The 13,498-nt window shown below is 54.2% G+C and overlaps 1 protein-coding gene across 1 annotated transcript in view; it reads right to left on the minus strand.

Moving 5' to 3' along the window:
- The window catches only part of Map4k1 (mitogen-activated protein kinase kinase kinase kinase 1), a 28,420-nt gene that overhangs the window by 3,656 nt on the left and 11,266 nt on the right, over positions 1–13,498 (minus strand). Inside the window, exons 14-27 of the mRNA XM_027430532.2 lie at positions 13,130–13,188; positions 13,003–13,046; positions 12,875–12,919; positions 11,365–11,407; positions 10,489–10,651; positions 10,329–10,411; positions 7,130–7,153; positions 6,158–6,242; positions 2,531–2,607; positions 2,384–2,444; positions 1,249–1,357; positions 1,111–1,169; positions 869–972; positions 135–309 (exon numbers count right to left, since the gene is read on the minus strand). Of these exons, the coding sequence (XP_027286333.1) occupies positions 135–309; positions 869–972; positions 1,111–1,169; positions 1,249–1,357; positions 2,384–2,444; positions 2,531–2,607; positions 6,158–6,242; positions 7,130–7,153; positions 10,329–10,411; positions 10,489–10,651; positions 11,365–11,407; positions 12,875–12,919; positions 13,003–13,046; positions 13,130–13,188 (1,131 nt within the window). The remainder of the gene's footprint in view (positions 1–134; positions 310–868; positions 973–1,110; positions 1,170–1,248; positions 1,358–2,383; positions 2,445–2,530; positions 2,608–6,157; positions 6,243–7,129; positions 7,154–10,328; positions 10,412–10,488; positions 10,652–11,364; positions 11,408–12,874; positions 12,920–13,002; positions 13,047–13,129; positions 13,189–13,498) is intronic.

The following is a 13,498-nucleotide window of genomic DNA, read 5'->3' on the forward strand; positions in this document are numbered from 1 at the left end:
CCCTGCAGCCCTCCTCTCCCCTGCAGCCCCTCCTCTCCCCTGCAGCCCTTATCATCTCCCTGCAGCCCCTCCTCTCCCCTGCAGCCCTTATCATCTCCCTGCAGCCCCGAGTCTCTGTGGCGCAGCCCACTCACCCGTGCTGGAGTCGTCCAGCCAGCAGGACAGGGCACCGAAGCGCACGGTGTGGAAGAGCACCGACCTCGCCGCGTGCCCGGGGCTCACGCCGATGCACACGGCCGGCAGCTCGGAGCCCGGCGCCATCAGCAGCTCGAACACTGGCAGCGGCGTGGGCAGCGGGAAGAGCACCTGCTGCGGGCCGCAAGGGGAAGGGCGGCTCAGGGAAGCTGGGTGGGACGGTGGCAGAGGCCCTCGGGGAATTACAGGCCTCATTAGAAACAAGGCATGCCCTTAGAGTAAGTGTGGCTGTGTCTGGAGGCGTGGCAGCCTGGCGGCAGAAAGGCGGGGTACCCCCCCTCCACCCTCACACTTTAGACTCAAAAACACTTTAGACTTCAAAGAACAGACCTCTGGAAACAGAAATAACTAAGTTCAGGTGTGAGAGGCAGGATTAAGGATCAGAAAGGTTTTTTAAAAAATGATTTGCTTATTTTTATGTTATGTGCATTGGTGTTTTGTCTGCATGTATGTCTGTCTGTGTGAGGGCGTTACAGACAGTTGTGCGCTGCCATGTGAGTGCTGGGAATTGAACCTGGGTCCTTTGGAAGAGCAGCCAGTGCTCTTAACCACTGAGCCATCTCTCCAGACCCTCAAGGATGCAGTGTGGGGTGGGAGAGGGTACACCCAGTTCTTTATCGAGGTGCAAATGGCGGTAGGTCCAAACTGCAGCGCCCTGGCCCCGTGAACTTACCCGGACAAGCAGGAATTTGTTCATTGGCTGGTACCACTGCAGCAGGACCACGGAAGTCTCCAATGCCCCACACAGGAATGGGCCCCCAGAGCCGGCACTCTCGGCTGTGGAAGTGGACAAGAATGGGTCAGAGTCCCTGTATCCTTCCCAGAACACCCTATATCTTTCCCTGGGCTCTGGACACTTTGCCTCAACCTTATTGAGTGGATACTTCCCAAGGACCCCCCGAGGCTGGCTCTCACCCACACAGCAGGCTCGGCAGCCTTTGGTGTCCTGGACCTTAGTGGAGACCATGTTCTTTCTGAAGAAGAAGGAGGTGTGAGTGGCCACGGGGATGCAGTGGGGGCAGGGAAACCAGTGATGCCCTTTAGGGCTGGTACCTTGCCAGAAAGCGGTGAGGGCTGATGTGAGCAATGGGGCTTCCTGTCCGGATCTCCTTCCTCTCCAGGAGGCCTAGGATGCTATGAGAGTACAGGTGGGGGGTCTTTCCTGCAGTGTGTGAGGGAGGGGAGGGGGAGGGGGAGGGGGAGGGGGGAAAGCAGTTTTAGGACTCCTTGCCATATCTTGTCTACCAGCCCTTGGCTAGCTCCGGCCCTTTGAAACGCCCCAACACGCAGACCCCCTTGCCTTTCACACAGTTCCCACCTTCACACCTGAAAGGACCAGTGTGGTCCAGGCACTGTGATCTGCTGGGAAAACAGAGAGCAGGATCTGCCCTCAGAGGACGAGGGGAGTTTAACTAGCCTGTGAAGTTTGCACCTCAGTTTTATTTATTTATTTTTGGTGCTTGTTTCTCAAAACAGGGTCTCATGGGATCCAGGCTAGCCTCTGATGCCCCCATGTAGCTGAGCCTGGTCTTGAACTCCCATCCTCTTGGCTCCACCCTGAGTGCTGGGATTACAGGTGTCACCACACACCTGGTAGATATGTCAAAGTTTAACAAAACAAAACAAAACAACAAAAACCTACCTATGCTGGGAGTGGTGGCACCTGCTTGTTAATCTCAGGACTTGGGAGGCTGAGGCCAGAGAACTGCCCCAAGTTCAAGGCTAGCCCGGGATACACAGTGGGAATTCTGTCTCAGAAAACATGGGGAAGGGTGCTGCTGGAGACACAGCTCAGTGGTAGCATTTGTAAGTATGCAGCAGTCCTGTTACTTCTCAAAAACCAAACAAACAAAACCCCCTGTAACTTCCTCCATCTAGGTTACAGACTGAAGGGGAGAATAAGTCATGACTCTCAGACCCGCCTGCCCAGAGATGTCAAAGGTATTTAAGGATGAATTTATCAGTAAAAATGAACTAACAGCCAATGTGGGAGGGGAAGATTCCTGAGGCAAGAAAAATTTCGAGACTGTACTGATATGAAAACTGAGGCTTCAGGTCACCCAGTAGGGAAGTGGTGGGATTTGAACCTCAGACTCAGTGACGCTGCAGACTCATCCACACTTTACCCGGCATGCACCCACCCATCCCTCTCCTCCTGGCTCCCGCCCTCCACAGCCCACAGGCTGACCTGAGAGAGACATGAGAAGGTTGTTGATGCAATACACCCAGGTTGTCCGGCCAGGGAAGAGCTGCAGAGATTGGGGGTGACGTCTGTAACTCCCATTCAACATTACACCGCCCTGCCCGCACCCCCAGGGCTGCCCCCATCCCTCACCATCTCCAGCGTGGCATCCTGATCGTTCCGGTTCAGTATGAAAATGCCTTCCTCGGCACCCAGGAGCAGATGTTGGTCTGAGTGGGCCAGACAAGGCGGTTGCTGGGGTCTCTCATTGTGGGGGAAGGACCTCCCAGTCTTTGTTCCAAACTGGCCCTCTGCCCACCCCACTCCCACCCCCTCATACTAATTCTCCCTGCAGACTGACACCCCCAGATTGTCTCTCTCAAGTCTGAAGGCAAACCCCATGACCCTTCTCTGTGACTCGCAATGCCTGGCAGTTCTTTGCCCCTGATCCTCCAACTCTACTTTTCACACCAGCTGTACACCACACATTTGCTTCCTCGGCTGCACCCCTGCTTTCCCAGTACTCAGCTCCAACTGCTAAGCCTGTTTGTGCTTTGACTCTGGGCCCCAATGTGGTCTTTCCTATCTGTTCAGCCCTGGTGCCTGTGTCTCTCATTAAAAACAAAAACAAAAGCGTGTTTTTATCTTATGTGTATGAGTGTTTATCTACATGTGTGTCTGTGTACTGTGTGTATGCAGTACCCTCAGAGGCCAGAAGAGGGTGTGGTCCCCTGGAACTGGAGTTAAGAACACTATGAGCCAACATGTGGGAGCTGGGAACTGAACCTGGGTCCTCTGAAAAAGCAGCTGATGCTCTCAACCGCTGCTGAGCCATCTCCCAAGCCTGTCTCTTGTCTTAAGAGACCTGGTCAGAAGTATTCCCCTGGTCCTTGACCTCCCTATGAAACCAAAGTTGACCCTGAACTCGAGATCCTTCTGCTTCTACCTCCTAAGAGCTGGGGTTACCAGTGTGATCTGCACCACTATGCTGGCTGTTTGTTTGGGTTTTTTTGGTTTTTCGAGACAGGGTTTCTCTGTGTAGCTTTGGAGCCTGTCCTGGCATTCGCTCTGGAGACCAGGCTGGTCTCCAACTCACAGAGATCCACTTGCCTCTGCCTCCCGAGCACTGGGATTAAAGGTGTACGCCACCAATGCCCGGTTGTTTGCTTGTTTTTAAGAAGCCTCTTGCTATATTGCCCTGGCTGGCCTCCTGCCTCAGCCTCAGGAGTGCTGGGATTAAAGGTGCACACCTCTATTCCAATCTTATCCCCCATCTGTGATTTCCAGATTCTGCCCCCTTCTGCTGGAGTCAAACCTGTGCCCCCCCAAAGCTGATCCCAGTCTCCGCCATCAACAAGGAGGTGACCCTTCAACACCTCCATCATCTACCGACTCTACACTGTCTTATTCAGAGACCTCTGGCCTCTAAGCTCCACCTTCTCTAGTGTTCTCCTTTGATGTCACCCTGTCTCGTCCCCTTCAGATCACACGGTAACCACAGCATCTGCCCCAGATTTGGCTCCACCAACATCTCTCCATTAAGACCCTCCTTCCGGAGCTAAGTAAGCATCTGCCACTCACTAAGGGCCTGAGTTTGATTGGCTCCCAGCACCCATGCCTGGAGGCTCACAACCACCTCCAACTGCAGCTTCAGGGGCTCTTACACACTCTGCTGGACTCTGCAGACACCTGGGCTAGGGGCTCTTACACACTCTCCTGGACTCTGTAGACACCTGGGCTAGGGGCTCCCACACACTCCTGGACTCTGCAGACACCTGGGCTAGGGGCTCTCACATGCTCTCTTGGACTCTGCAGACACCTGGGCTAGGGGCTCTTACACACTCTCTGGACTCTGCAGACACCTGGGCTAGGGGCTCTCACACACTCTCTGGACTCTGCAGGCACCTGGGCTAGGGGTCTCACACACTCCTGGACTCTGCAGACACCTGGGCTAGGGGCTCTCACACACTCTCTGGACTCTGCAGACACCTGGGCTAGGGGCTCTCACACACTCCTGGACTCTGCAGACATGTGTGCTAGGGGCTCTCACACTCTCTGGACTCTGCAGACACGTGGGCTAGGGGCCTTTACATGCTCTCCTGGACTCTGCAGACACGTGGGCTGGGGCTCTCACACACTCTTTGGACTCTGCAAACACCTGGGCTAGGGGCTCTTACACACTCTCTGGACTCTGCAGACACCTGGGCTAAGGGCTCTCACACACTCTCTGGACTCTGCAGACACCTGGGCTAGGGGCTCTCACATGCTCTCTTGGACTCTGCAGACACCTGGGCTAGGGGCTCTTACACACTCTCTGGACTCTGCAGACACCTGGGCTAGGGGCTCTCACATGCTCTCTTGGACTCTGCAGACACCTGGGCTAGGGGCTCTTACACACTCTCTGGACTCTGCAGACACCTGGGCTAGGGGCTCCCACACACTCTCTGGACTCTGCAGACACGTGGGCTAGGGGCCTTTACATGCTCTCCTGGACTCTGCAGACACGTGGGCTGGGGCTCTCACACACTCTTTGGACTCTGCAAACACCTGGGCTAGGGGCTCTCACACACTCTCTGGACTCTGCAGACACCTGGGCTAAGGGCTCTCACACACTCTCTGGACTCTGCAGACACCTGGGCTAGGGGCTCTCACACACTCTCTGGACTCTGCAGACACCTGGGCTAGGGGCTCTCACATGCTCTCTTGGACTCTGCAGACACCTGGGCTAGGGGCTCGCACACACTCCTGGACTCTGCAGACATGTGTGCTAGGGGCTCTCACACTCTCTGGACTCTGCAGACACGTGGGCTAGGGGCCTTTACATGCTCTCCTGGACTCTGCAGACACGTGGGCTGGGGCTCTCACACACTCTTTGGACTCTGCAAACACCTGGGCTAGGGGCTCTTACACACTCTCTGGACTCTGCAGACACCTGGGCTAGGGGCTCTCACATGCTCTCTTGGACTCTGCAGACACCTGGGCTAGGGGCTCTTACACACTCTCTGGACTCTGCAGACACCTGGGCTAGGGGCTCTCACATGCTCTCTTGGACTCTGCAGACACCTGGGCTAGGGGCTCGCACACACTCCTGGACTCTGCAGACACCTGGGCTAGGGGCTCTCACATGCTCTCTTGGACTCTGCAGACACCTGGGCTAGGGGCTCTCACACACTCCTGGACTCTGCAGACACCTGGGCTAGGGGCTCTCACACACTCTCTGGACTCTGCAGACACCTGGGCTAGGGGCTCTCACATGCTCTCTTGGACTCTGCAGACACCTGGGCTAGGGGCTCTTACACACTCCTGGACTCTGCAGACACCTGGGCTAGGGGCTCTCACACACTCTCTGGACTCTGCAGACACCTGGGCTAGGGGCTCTCACATGCTCTCTTGGACTCTGCAGACACCTGGGCTAGGGGCTCTTACACACTCTCTGGACTCTGCAGACACCTGGGCTAAGGGCTCTCACACACTCTCTGGACTCTGCAGACACCTGGGCTAGGGGCTCTTACACACTCTCTGGACTCTGCAGACACCTGGGCTAGGGGCTCTCACATGCTCTCTTGGACTCTGCAGACACCTGGGCTAGGGGCTCTCACACACTCCTGGACTCTGCAGACACATGGGCTAGGGGCTCTCACACACTCTCTGGACTCTGCAGACACCTGGGCTAAGGGCTCTCACACACTCTCCTGGACTCTGCAGACACCTGGGCTAGGGGCCCCCATCATCCCTACCTGGCCCCTCCACCAGGCTCTTGTGGACCTCCTGAATGCCTACCTTTAGTAGAGGGATGTGTCCAGGCAGCTGTGCTGTGGATCTGGAGGGGGCAGCCGTTGAATAATTTCACAAGGAGGGCACATCCCTGGATGGCCATGGTCAGTGGTAGCAACAATGAGCAGAAGACAGATGGGTGAATGCAGGGTTCAGACTCTGCCTACTCCTCAGAGACCCCCCCTCCACCTTAGCTCCCCTCGTCTGTGTAGGCATGGTTCAAAAATATTACATGAAAGGTTTCAGCATATATATATATATGCTGGAGAGATGGCTCAGTGGTTAAAAGCACTGGCTGCTCTTCCAGGGGACCCGGGTTCAATTCCCAGCACCCACATGGCAGCTCACGACTGTCTGTAACTCCAGTTCCAGAGGATCTGATGCCCTCACATGAACATACAAGGAGACAAAACATGAATGCACATCAAATAAATAAATAAATTGCCAGGCAGTGGTGGCACACGCCTTTGACCCTAGCACTTGGGAAGTAGAGGCAGGCGGATCTCTGTGAGTTTGAGGCCAGCCCCGCCTACAGAGTGAGCTCCAGGACAGCCAGAACCGTAACACGGAGAAACCCTTTTCAAAAAAACAAAAACAAAGACCAATTATGTTTTGTTTTAGCCTTTCTTGTGTTTGACTCAGGGTTTCATGTAGTCCAGACTGGCCTTAGAGTCTCTTTCTATGTAGCCCAGGCTGGCTCTCCACTCCTGATGGTCTTGCTTCCACTTCCCCAGTGCTGGGTGTGACAGAGGTGTGCCACCACACCCTGCCCACACAGTAAACCTCTTATTGTGCCTAGCAATGGCCCCTTATAGGTGAGTGTACAGTGGAAAATACAGGACTGGGTACTAGCCAGTCTGAGGCACCCGTGGCAGCCCTGGTGGTGGGTGGGGTGGGGGCTGTGTCTTGAAGTCTTGAAATGAATCCTCTGTGGGCAAAGGGGAATCTCTTAAGGGTGACCCTGGGTAATGGGCTTACCTCTCGGCGCTTCGCTTTCTCCATCTGTGGGACAGAAAAGAGCCATCTCTGGGGTCGCTCTCCTCCCGTCTTTTTAACTGTCTCACTATGTACCCCACTTGGCCTACAGGCCCCCCACCCCCTTCCTCCTCCCTATGCAGAGCCTGGAGAGAGAATGCAAGACTTTGCCCATAGCAGCCAAACTCTCCTGGGGGAGCCACACCCCAGCCCCTCACTGTTGAACTAGACAAGCTCTCGACTGGTGAGCTAAGGCCCCAACCTTTTACTGTAGAATTCTAGGTGTGCTCTCTTGTGCTGGTCAGTGTTTTTGTCAACTGGACACACACTGGAGTCATTTGGAAAGACTGAGAAAATGCTTCTACCAGATTGTGGAACATTTCTTTTTTCTTTTCTTTTCTTTTTTTTTTTTTTGATGACTGATTAATGTGGGAGCCCTGCCCGTCTTGATGGTGCCACCCTTGGGCAGGTGACCTGGGCTGTATAGAAAAGCAAGCTGAGCGAGCCATGAGGAGCAACTCAGAAAACAGTATTCCTCCGTGGCCTCCGCTTCAGTTCCTGCTCTGACTTCTCAGGATGGTGGACCTGGGATGTGGAAGTGGAAACCGAACCAACCCCTTCCTTCCGAGCTGGTTTCGGTGGCTGTTTCATCACAGTGTTGGGAAGCTATACTCGCAGCCCTGTGGCTCTCCATCTTCCTCCCACAGCACCTCAAGTGTGGGGCCACCTGCCGCACACAGTAGGTGGTTTCTGTTTTCATGCATGACACAAGATCAGGGCTCAGCAGGTGAGAGCGCTGGCTGTGCAAACATGAGGACCTGAGTTTGGATTGCCAGCACCCACATTAAAAAGCTGGGCACGCAACGGTTAGCAGAGAGGCCTCATCCAGCAGCCTACAGGAGCAGATGCGAAGGCCCAGAGCCTAAGACTAAGGGAGCCAGGGGAACCCAGATGAAGAGGGCGAGGGAGGACTGTAGGAGCCAAAGCAGTCAAGGGTACCACAAGGACAGGGCCCACAGAATCAACTAGGCAGGGCTTGTAGGGGTTCACAGAGACTCAAGCGACAAACTCGGCGCCTGTGTGGGTCTGAGCTAGGTCCTCCGCATACACCTACGATTGTACAGCTTCTGTTCTTGTGGGACTCCCAACAATGAGAGTGGGGGCATCTCTGAGATTTCTTTGTTTTTTCGAAACAGGGTTTCTCTGTAGCTTTGGAGTCTGTCCTGGAACTCACTCAGTAGACCAGGCTGGCCTCGAACTCACAGAGATCCGCCTGCTGGGATTAAAGGCAGGCGCCACCACCACCCAGCTGCATCTCTGACTCTTGCCAGCACTTGGGGCACGTCTCCTCCTATTGCCTAGTCTGTCCAGCGTGATATGAAGGTTTGTGTCTAGTCTTACTGTTAGGCAGTGTTTGGTGGATATCCCTGAGAAGTCTGCTCTTTGTTTCTTTTCTTTCTTTCAAAAAAGGGAAACTGACAAAGAGTTGATCTGGAGGGGAAGAGAGGTGTGGGAGGGACTGGCAGAAGGGGGGGGAGGAAAATGCAGTCAGGATGTAATATATGAGAGAATAAAAGTTAAAAAAAAAAAAAGCTGGGCGTGTCTATATTCCTCCCAGAGACCGGAAGATCCCTTGCGGCCACCAGCCTAGCTCCACCCTTCAGTGAGAGACTCTGTCTCAAAGAAGTAAGATGGTGGGTGACGGAGCAGGTCACCTGATGTCCTCTGGCCTCCAAATCTGCATCCGCCGACAGGAATATGTTGTGGAATAGTCTTTTTGTACACTGTGAAGATGTGTTGCTCTCATTGGTTTAATAAAAAGCTAAATGGCCCACAGCTAGGCAGGGAGAGAGCTCTGGGATGAAGAAGGGCGGAGTCGCCAGCAGACTCGGGAAGGAGATGACAAAATGAACACGCCGTGTTGAGGAGAGGTACTGAGCCTCGTCGTAGATAAGAAATATGGGTTAATTTAAAGTCGTAAGAGCCAGTTAGTAACAAGCCTGAGCTACCAGCCGAGCATTTCTAATTCATAAAGAGTGTCTGTGTGGTCATTTGGGACCTGGCTGCGGACAGAAAAATTACACCTCCACCCTGTGCATCCATCCAAATTCCTGTGTCTACACCCACACACCTGTGCATCCACCCACACACCTGTGTCTACACCCACACATCTGTGCATCCACCCACACACCTGTATCTACACCCACACACCTGTGTCTACACCCACACACCTGTGCATCCACCCACACACCTGTGTCTATACCCACACTCCTGTGTCTATACCCACACACCTGTGTCTATACCCACACACCTGTGTCTACACCCATACTCCTGTGTCTACACCCACACACCTGTGTCTATACCCACACACCTGTGTCTACACCCACACACCTGTGCATACACCCACACTCCTGTGTCTACACCCACACACCTGTCTACACCCACACACCTGTGTCTACACCCACACTCCTGTGTATACACCCACACACCTGTGTCTACACCCACACACCTGTGCATCCACCCACACACCTGTGCATCCACCCACACACCTGTGCATCCACCCACACACCTGTGTCTACACCCACACACCTGTGTCTACACCCACACACCTGTGCATCCACCCATATTTCTGTGTCTACACCCACATACCTATGCATACACCCACACACCTGTGTATCTACCCACACACCTGTGTCTACACCCACACACCTGTGCCTACACCCACACACCTGTGCCTACACCCACACACCTATGCATCCACCCACACACCTGTGTCTACACCCACACACCTATGCATCCACCCACACACCTGTGTCTATACCCACACTCCTGTGTCTATACCCACACACCTGTGTCTATACCCACACACCTGTGTCTACACCCACACTCCTGTGTCTACACCCACACACCTGTGTCTATACCCACACCTGTGTCTACACCCACACACCTGTGCATACATCCACACTCCTGTGCCTACACCCACACACCTGTCTACACCCACACACCTGTGTATACACCCACACACCTGTGTATACATCCACACTCCTGTGCACCTACCCACCCACCCACAGACACACACACACACATCCCATGAGATCAGTGTCTGGCACATAGGAAGGACTTAATAAGAGTCACCCGTCAAATGCCATCCTATCTCCCACTGGGCCACCCCACCCATCTTGAGCCTGTAGCTAGCTCTCACCTTTCTCCGCATCTTTTCCTTTTTAGGGGGTAGGAGTGGGGGCTGGCCTGGCTCTGGAGCAGCTGGGTTCCAGAGTGAGGGATCTGATAGGGGTTGAAGCAAGATCAGGCCGAGAGACTTCCAACCCTGCCTATCTTCCTCCCCGGGGCAGGCCTGGTACCTGAGTGGGCTGTGAGGTGGGGGCTGCGTGTGACTGGGGGAGGTCCAGGTCGGGGAGTACGTGGAGGAGGCCCACTGGCACACCGGACCAGCACCCCTGGGCTCAGTTGTCCGTCGTCCCCTACCCCTCCAGAACCATCATCGGATGGAGACCGGAACTTGGGCTACGGAGAGAAGTATGGAGAAAGCAGATATGTGAGAGATTCCAGAAGTGCACCTTACACCCCAACCTCTGCCTTTTCCAGGAGCAAGAATCAGCCATAGCTACGACCCTCCCCATGACATCCTGCCTGGGTTCTACCATTTCCCAGAACCTCATCCCCGTTAGAAGGGACCTCAGCACACACCAGAACACAAAGGGTTAATGCTGGACACTAGGCCAGCTACTTGACAGATCCCACAGCACCCATCACTCCAGATTCCCAGACAGCCAGCCTAGCTTTAAACAAATTTTTGTTTTGAGACAGCGTCTCACTATGTCTCACTGTGTAGCCCAGGCTGGTCTTGAACTTGCCAGGTACCTAAGGTTGATCTTGAACTCTTGATCTTCCTGCCTCCACCCCCTGAGTGCAGCACCACACCCAGCTTCAGCTGCCATTCTGTACATCCATCCTGTACCCCAAACGTTTAAGCCCTCTGTAATATTCAGACGCCTCTGGCTTCAAACACTAACAAACTGTTTTGTTTTGTCTTGTGTTTTGAGACAGGGTTTCTCTGTGTAGCCTTGGCTGTCCTGGCACTCGCTCTGGAGACCAGGCTGGCCTTGAACTCACAGAGATCCGCCTGCCTCTGCCTCCCGAGTGCTGAGATTAAGATGCGTGACACCACCAGCTAAACTAAACACTTAGAGTGTCCTCAGGATCCCCAAGGGCCTTACCTTGGGGGGCAGTGGAGGAGGTACGTCCTCTGCTGGGGCAGGGCTGAAACACAAAGATGGGATAGACAGTGTGGGTGCAAGGGACGAGATGGGGTGTTTCAGGCGGGGGCCTGGGACTGAGGATCTGTGACAGCTCTGGGCTGTCACCTGCTCCATTCCTCGCCCTCCGCCCCACAAGCCAGTGCACAGAAGGTGGGGTGTGGACAGAGAGCAGCTTGAGACTGTCCCTGAGCCAGGGCAGGGACAATGTGGGGACTTAAGATGACTGCTCGAGTGCAGGGTGAGGCCTGGGACTTAAAGCCTGGACTGGGAAACTCCCGTCTGTGGTGGGGCCTCTGGTCATAAGCCTGTAATCCCACCTACTCAGAGAGCAGAGGCAGGAGGATTACCTGGGCTACATAATGAATTCAATTCCAGCCTGGGCAACTTAGTGTTACCCTGTATCAAACGCAAAACCCCAGCAAGTGGCGGGCAGAGGTAGGGTGATCTCTGTGTTTGAGGCCAGCCCGTTCTAAAGACATAGGTGGGCTACACAGTGAAATTCTGTCTGTCTCTCTGTCACTTTGGAGATAGGTTTCTCTGTATAGCTCTGGCTGTCCTGGAACTCACTATGTAGACGAGGCTGGCCTCGAACTCAGAGACTGGCCTGCCTCTACCTCCTGAGTGCTGAGATTAAAGGTGTGTGTCATCACCTCCAGGCTTCAACTTTTTCTCAGTTTAATTAAAAATTAAAAAGAGCCAGACAGTGGTGGTGCACACCTCTAGTTCCAGCACTTGGGAGTCAGAGGCAGGCAGATCTCTGTGAGTTCAAAGCCAGCGGGGTCTACAGAGCAAGTTCCAGAAAAGGTTCCAAAGCCACAGAGAAACCCTGTCTCAAAAAAAAAAAAAAAAAAAGGAGTGGGGGGGGCTGGCTGGAGAGATGGTTTACACTTGTTATTCTTTCAGAGGACCTGGGTTTGGTTCCCAGCACCCACAAAGCAGCTCCCAACATCCTGAAAACCCCATTCCAGGGATCCAGTGCCCTCTACTGACTATCATGGGCACCAGGAATATATGTGTCCAAACAGGCAAAACACTGATACACGTATAATTTAAAAAAAAAAAAATGTTTTAAGGCTGTGGAGGCACAGGCAGGCGGATCTCTGTGAGTTCAGTCTGCCTGGTCTACGAAGTGAATTATAGGACAGCCAGGGCTACACAGAGAAACCTGTCTCGGAAAAAAAACACTGCCTAGACACGACAGTGGAGGGCTGGGGGCCTGGCTCTATGACAGAGCACCTGTGGAGTATATGGGCACCCTTAAGGTCAGACTGCAGTGGGAGGGGAGGGTTGGGGAAGAAGGGATTTGGGTGGGATTTGGTTCAGAGGTGAAGGTAGAGGGTCCAGTGGGCTTGGGGACCAGGGACTGGTGATGAGGAAGGAAGGTGAGAGGGGCACTGAGGGTCACCAGACCTCAAGCGGTGGGTGACAGGAAAGGCTGAGGCTGCAGTGAGGGTTCAGAGGGTCTTACATGTCCACATCATCGTAGTCGTCATCAGTCTCTGACAGGTGGCTCCTGAAGAATGACAGGCATGAGTCCCGGGTGGCTCCCCCAAAACCCATCGCCCTTCCCTCCAGCCCGGGGCAGGGGTCCTGGACCTGGGACTGGCACTCCGGAAGTCTTCAGGGGGCTGTAAGCAAACCTGTGAGAGGAGGAAAGCGTCAGTACAGTGCAGGGCAGAAGGGGGCAGGGGACCCATCTGGGGTGAGCACAGAGGCATCTCACCGTGTCAGCTGCGGGTCTAGGCTCCGCTCCTCTGAGTTTCTGGAACTCCATGTGCCGCCCTGAGAAACGGGGATGAGTCAGATCAGTGAGGGATGGGGCAGGGAGAGAGAGGCTGGAAAAGAATCAGAGGTGGGGGCCTGGAGCCAGGACTTTAAGGGAGGTTACCGTCCCTGTGGGAGGGGCCCTTGTTTACAGGGGTCTTGTTTGGGGGGGTCCAGGAATGGCATCAGAGGGGTAGAGGGGCTCAAAGCTGGTGTGAGATGTTTGTTTTCAGGCTTTATTTAGGTATTAGGGGCTCTAATACCTAAATGAAAAATTACATGTATTAATTTGTTTTGTGAGGGGGGGGTTGTGGGCATCAGAGGACAG

Source organism: Cricetulus griseus, chromosome 9 (genome assembly GCF_003668045.3).
Source record: "Cricetulus griseus strain 17A/GY chromosome 9, alternate assembly CriGri-PICRH-1.0, whole genome shotgun sequence".
NCBI lineage: Eukaryota > Metazoa > Chordata > Mammalia > Rodentia > Cricetidae > Cricetulus > Cricetulus griseus.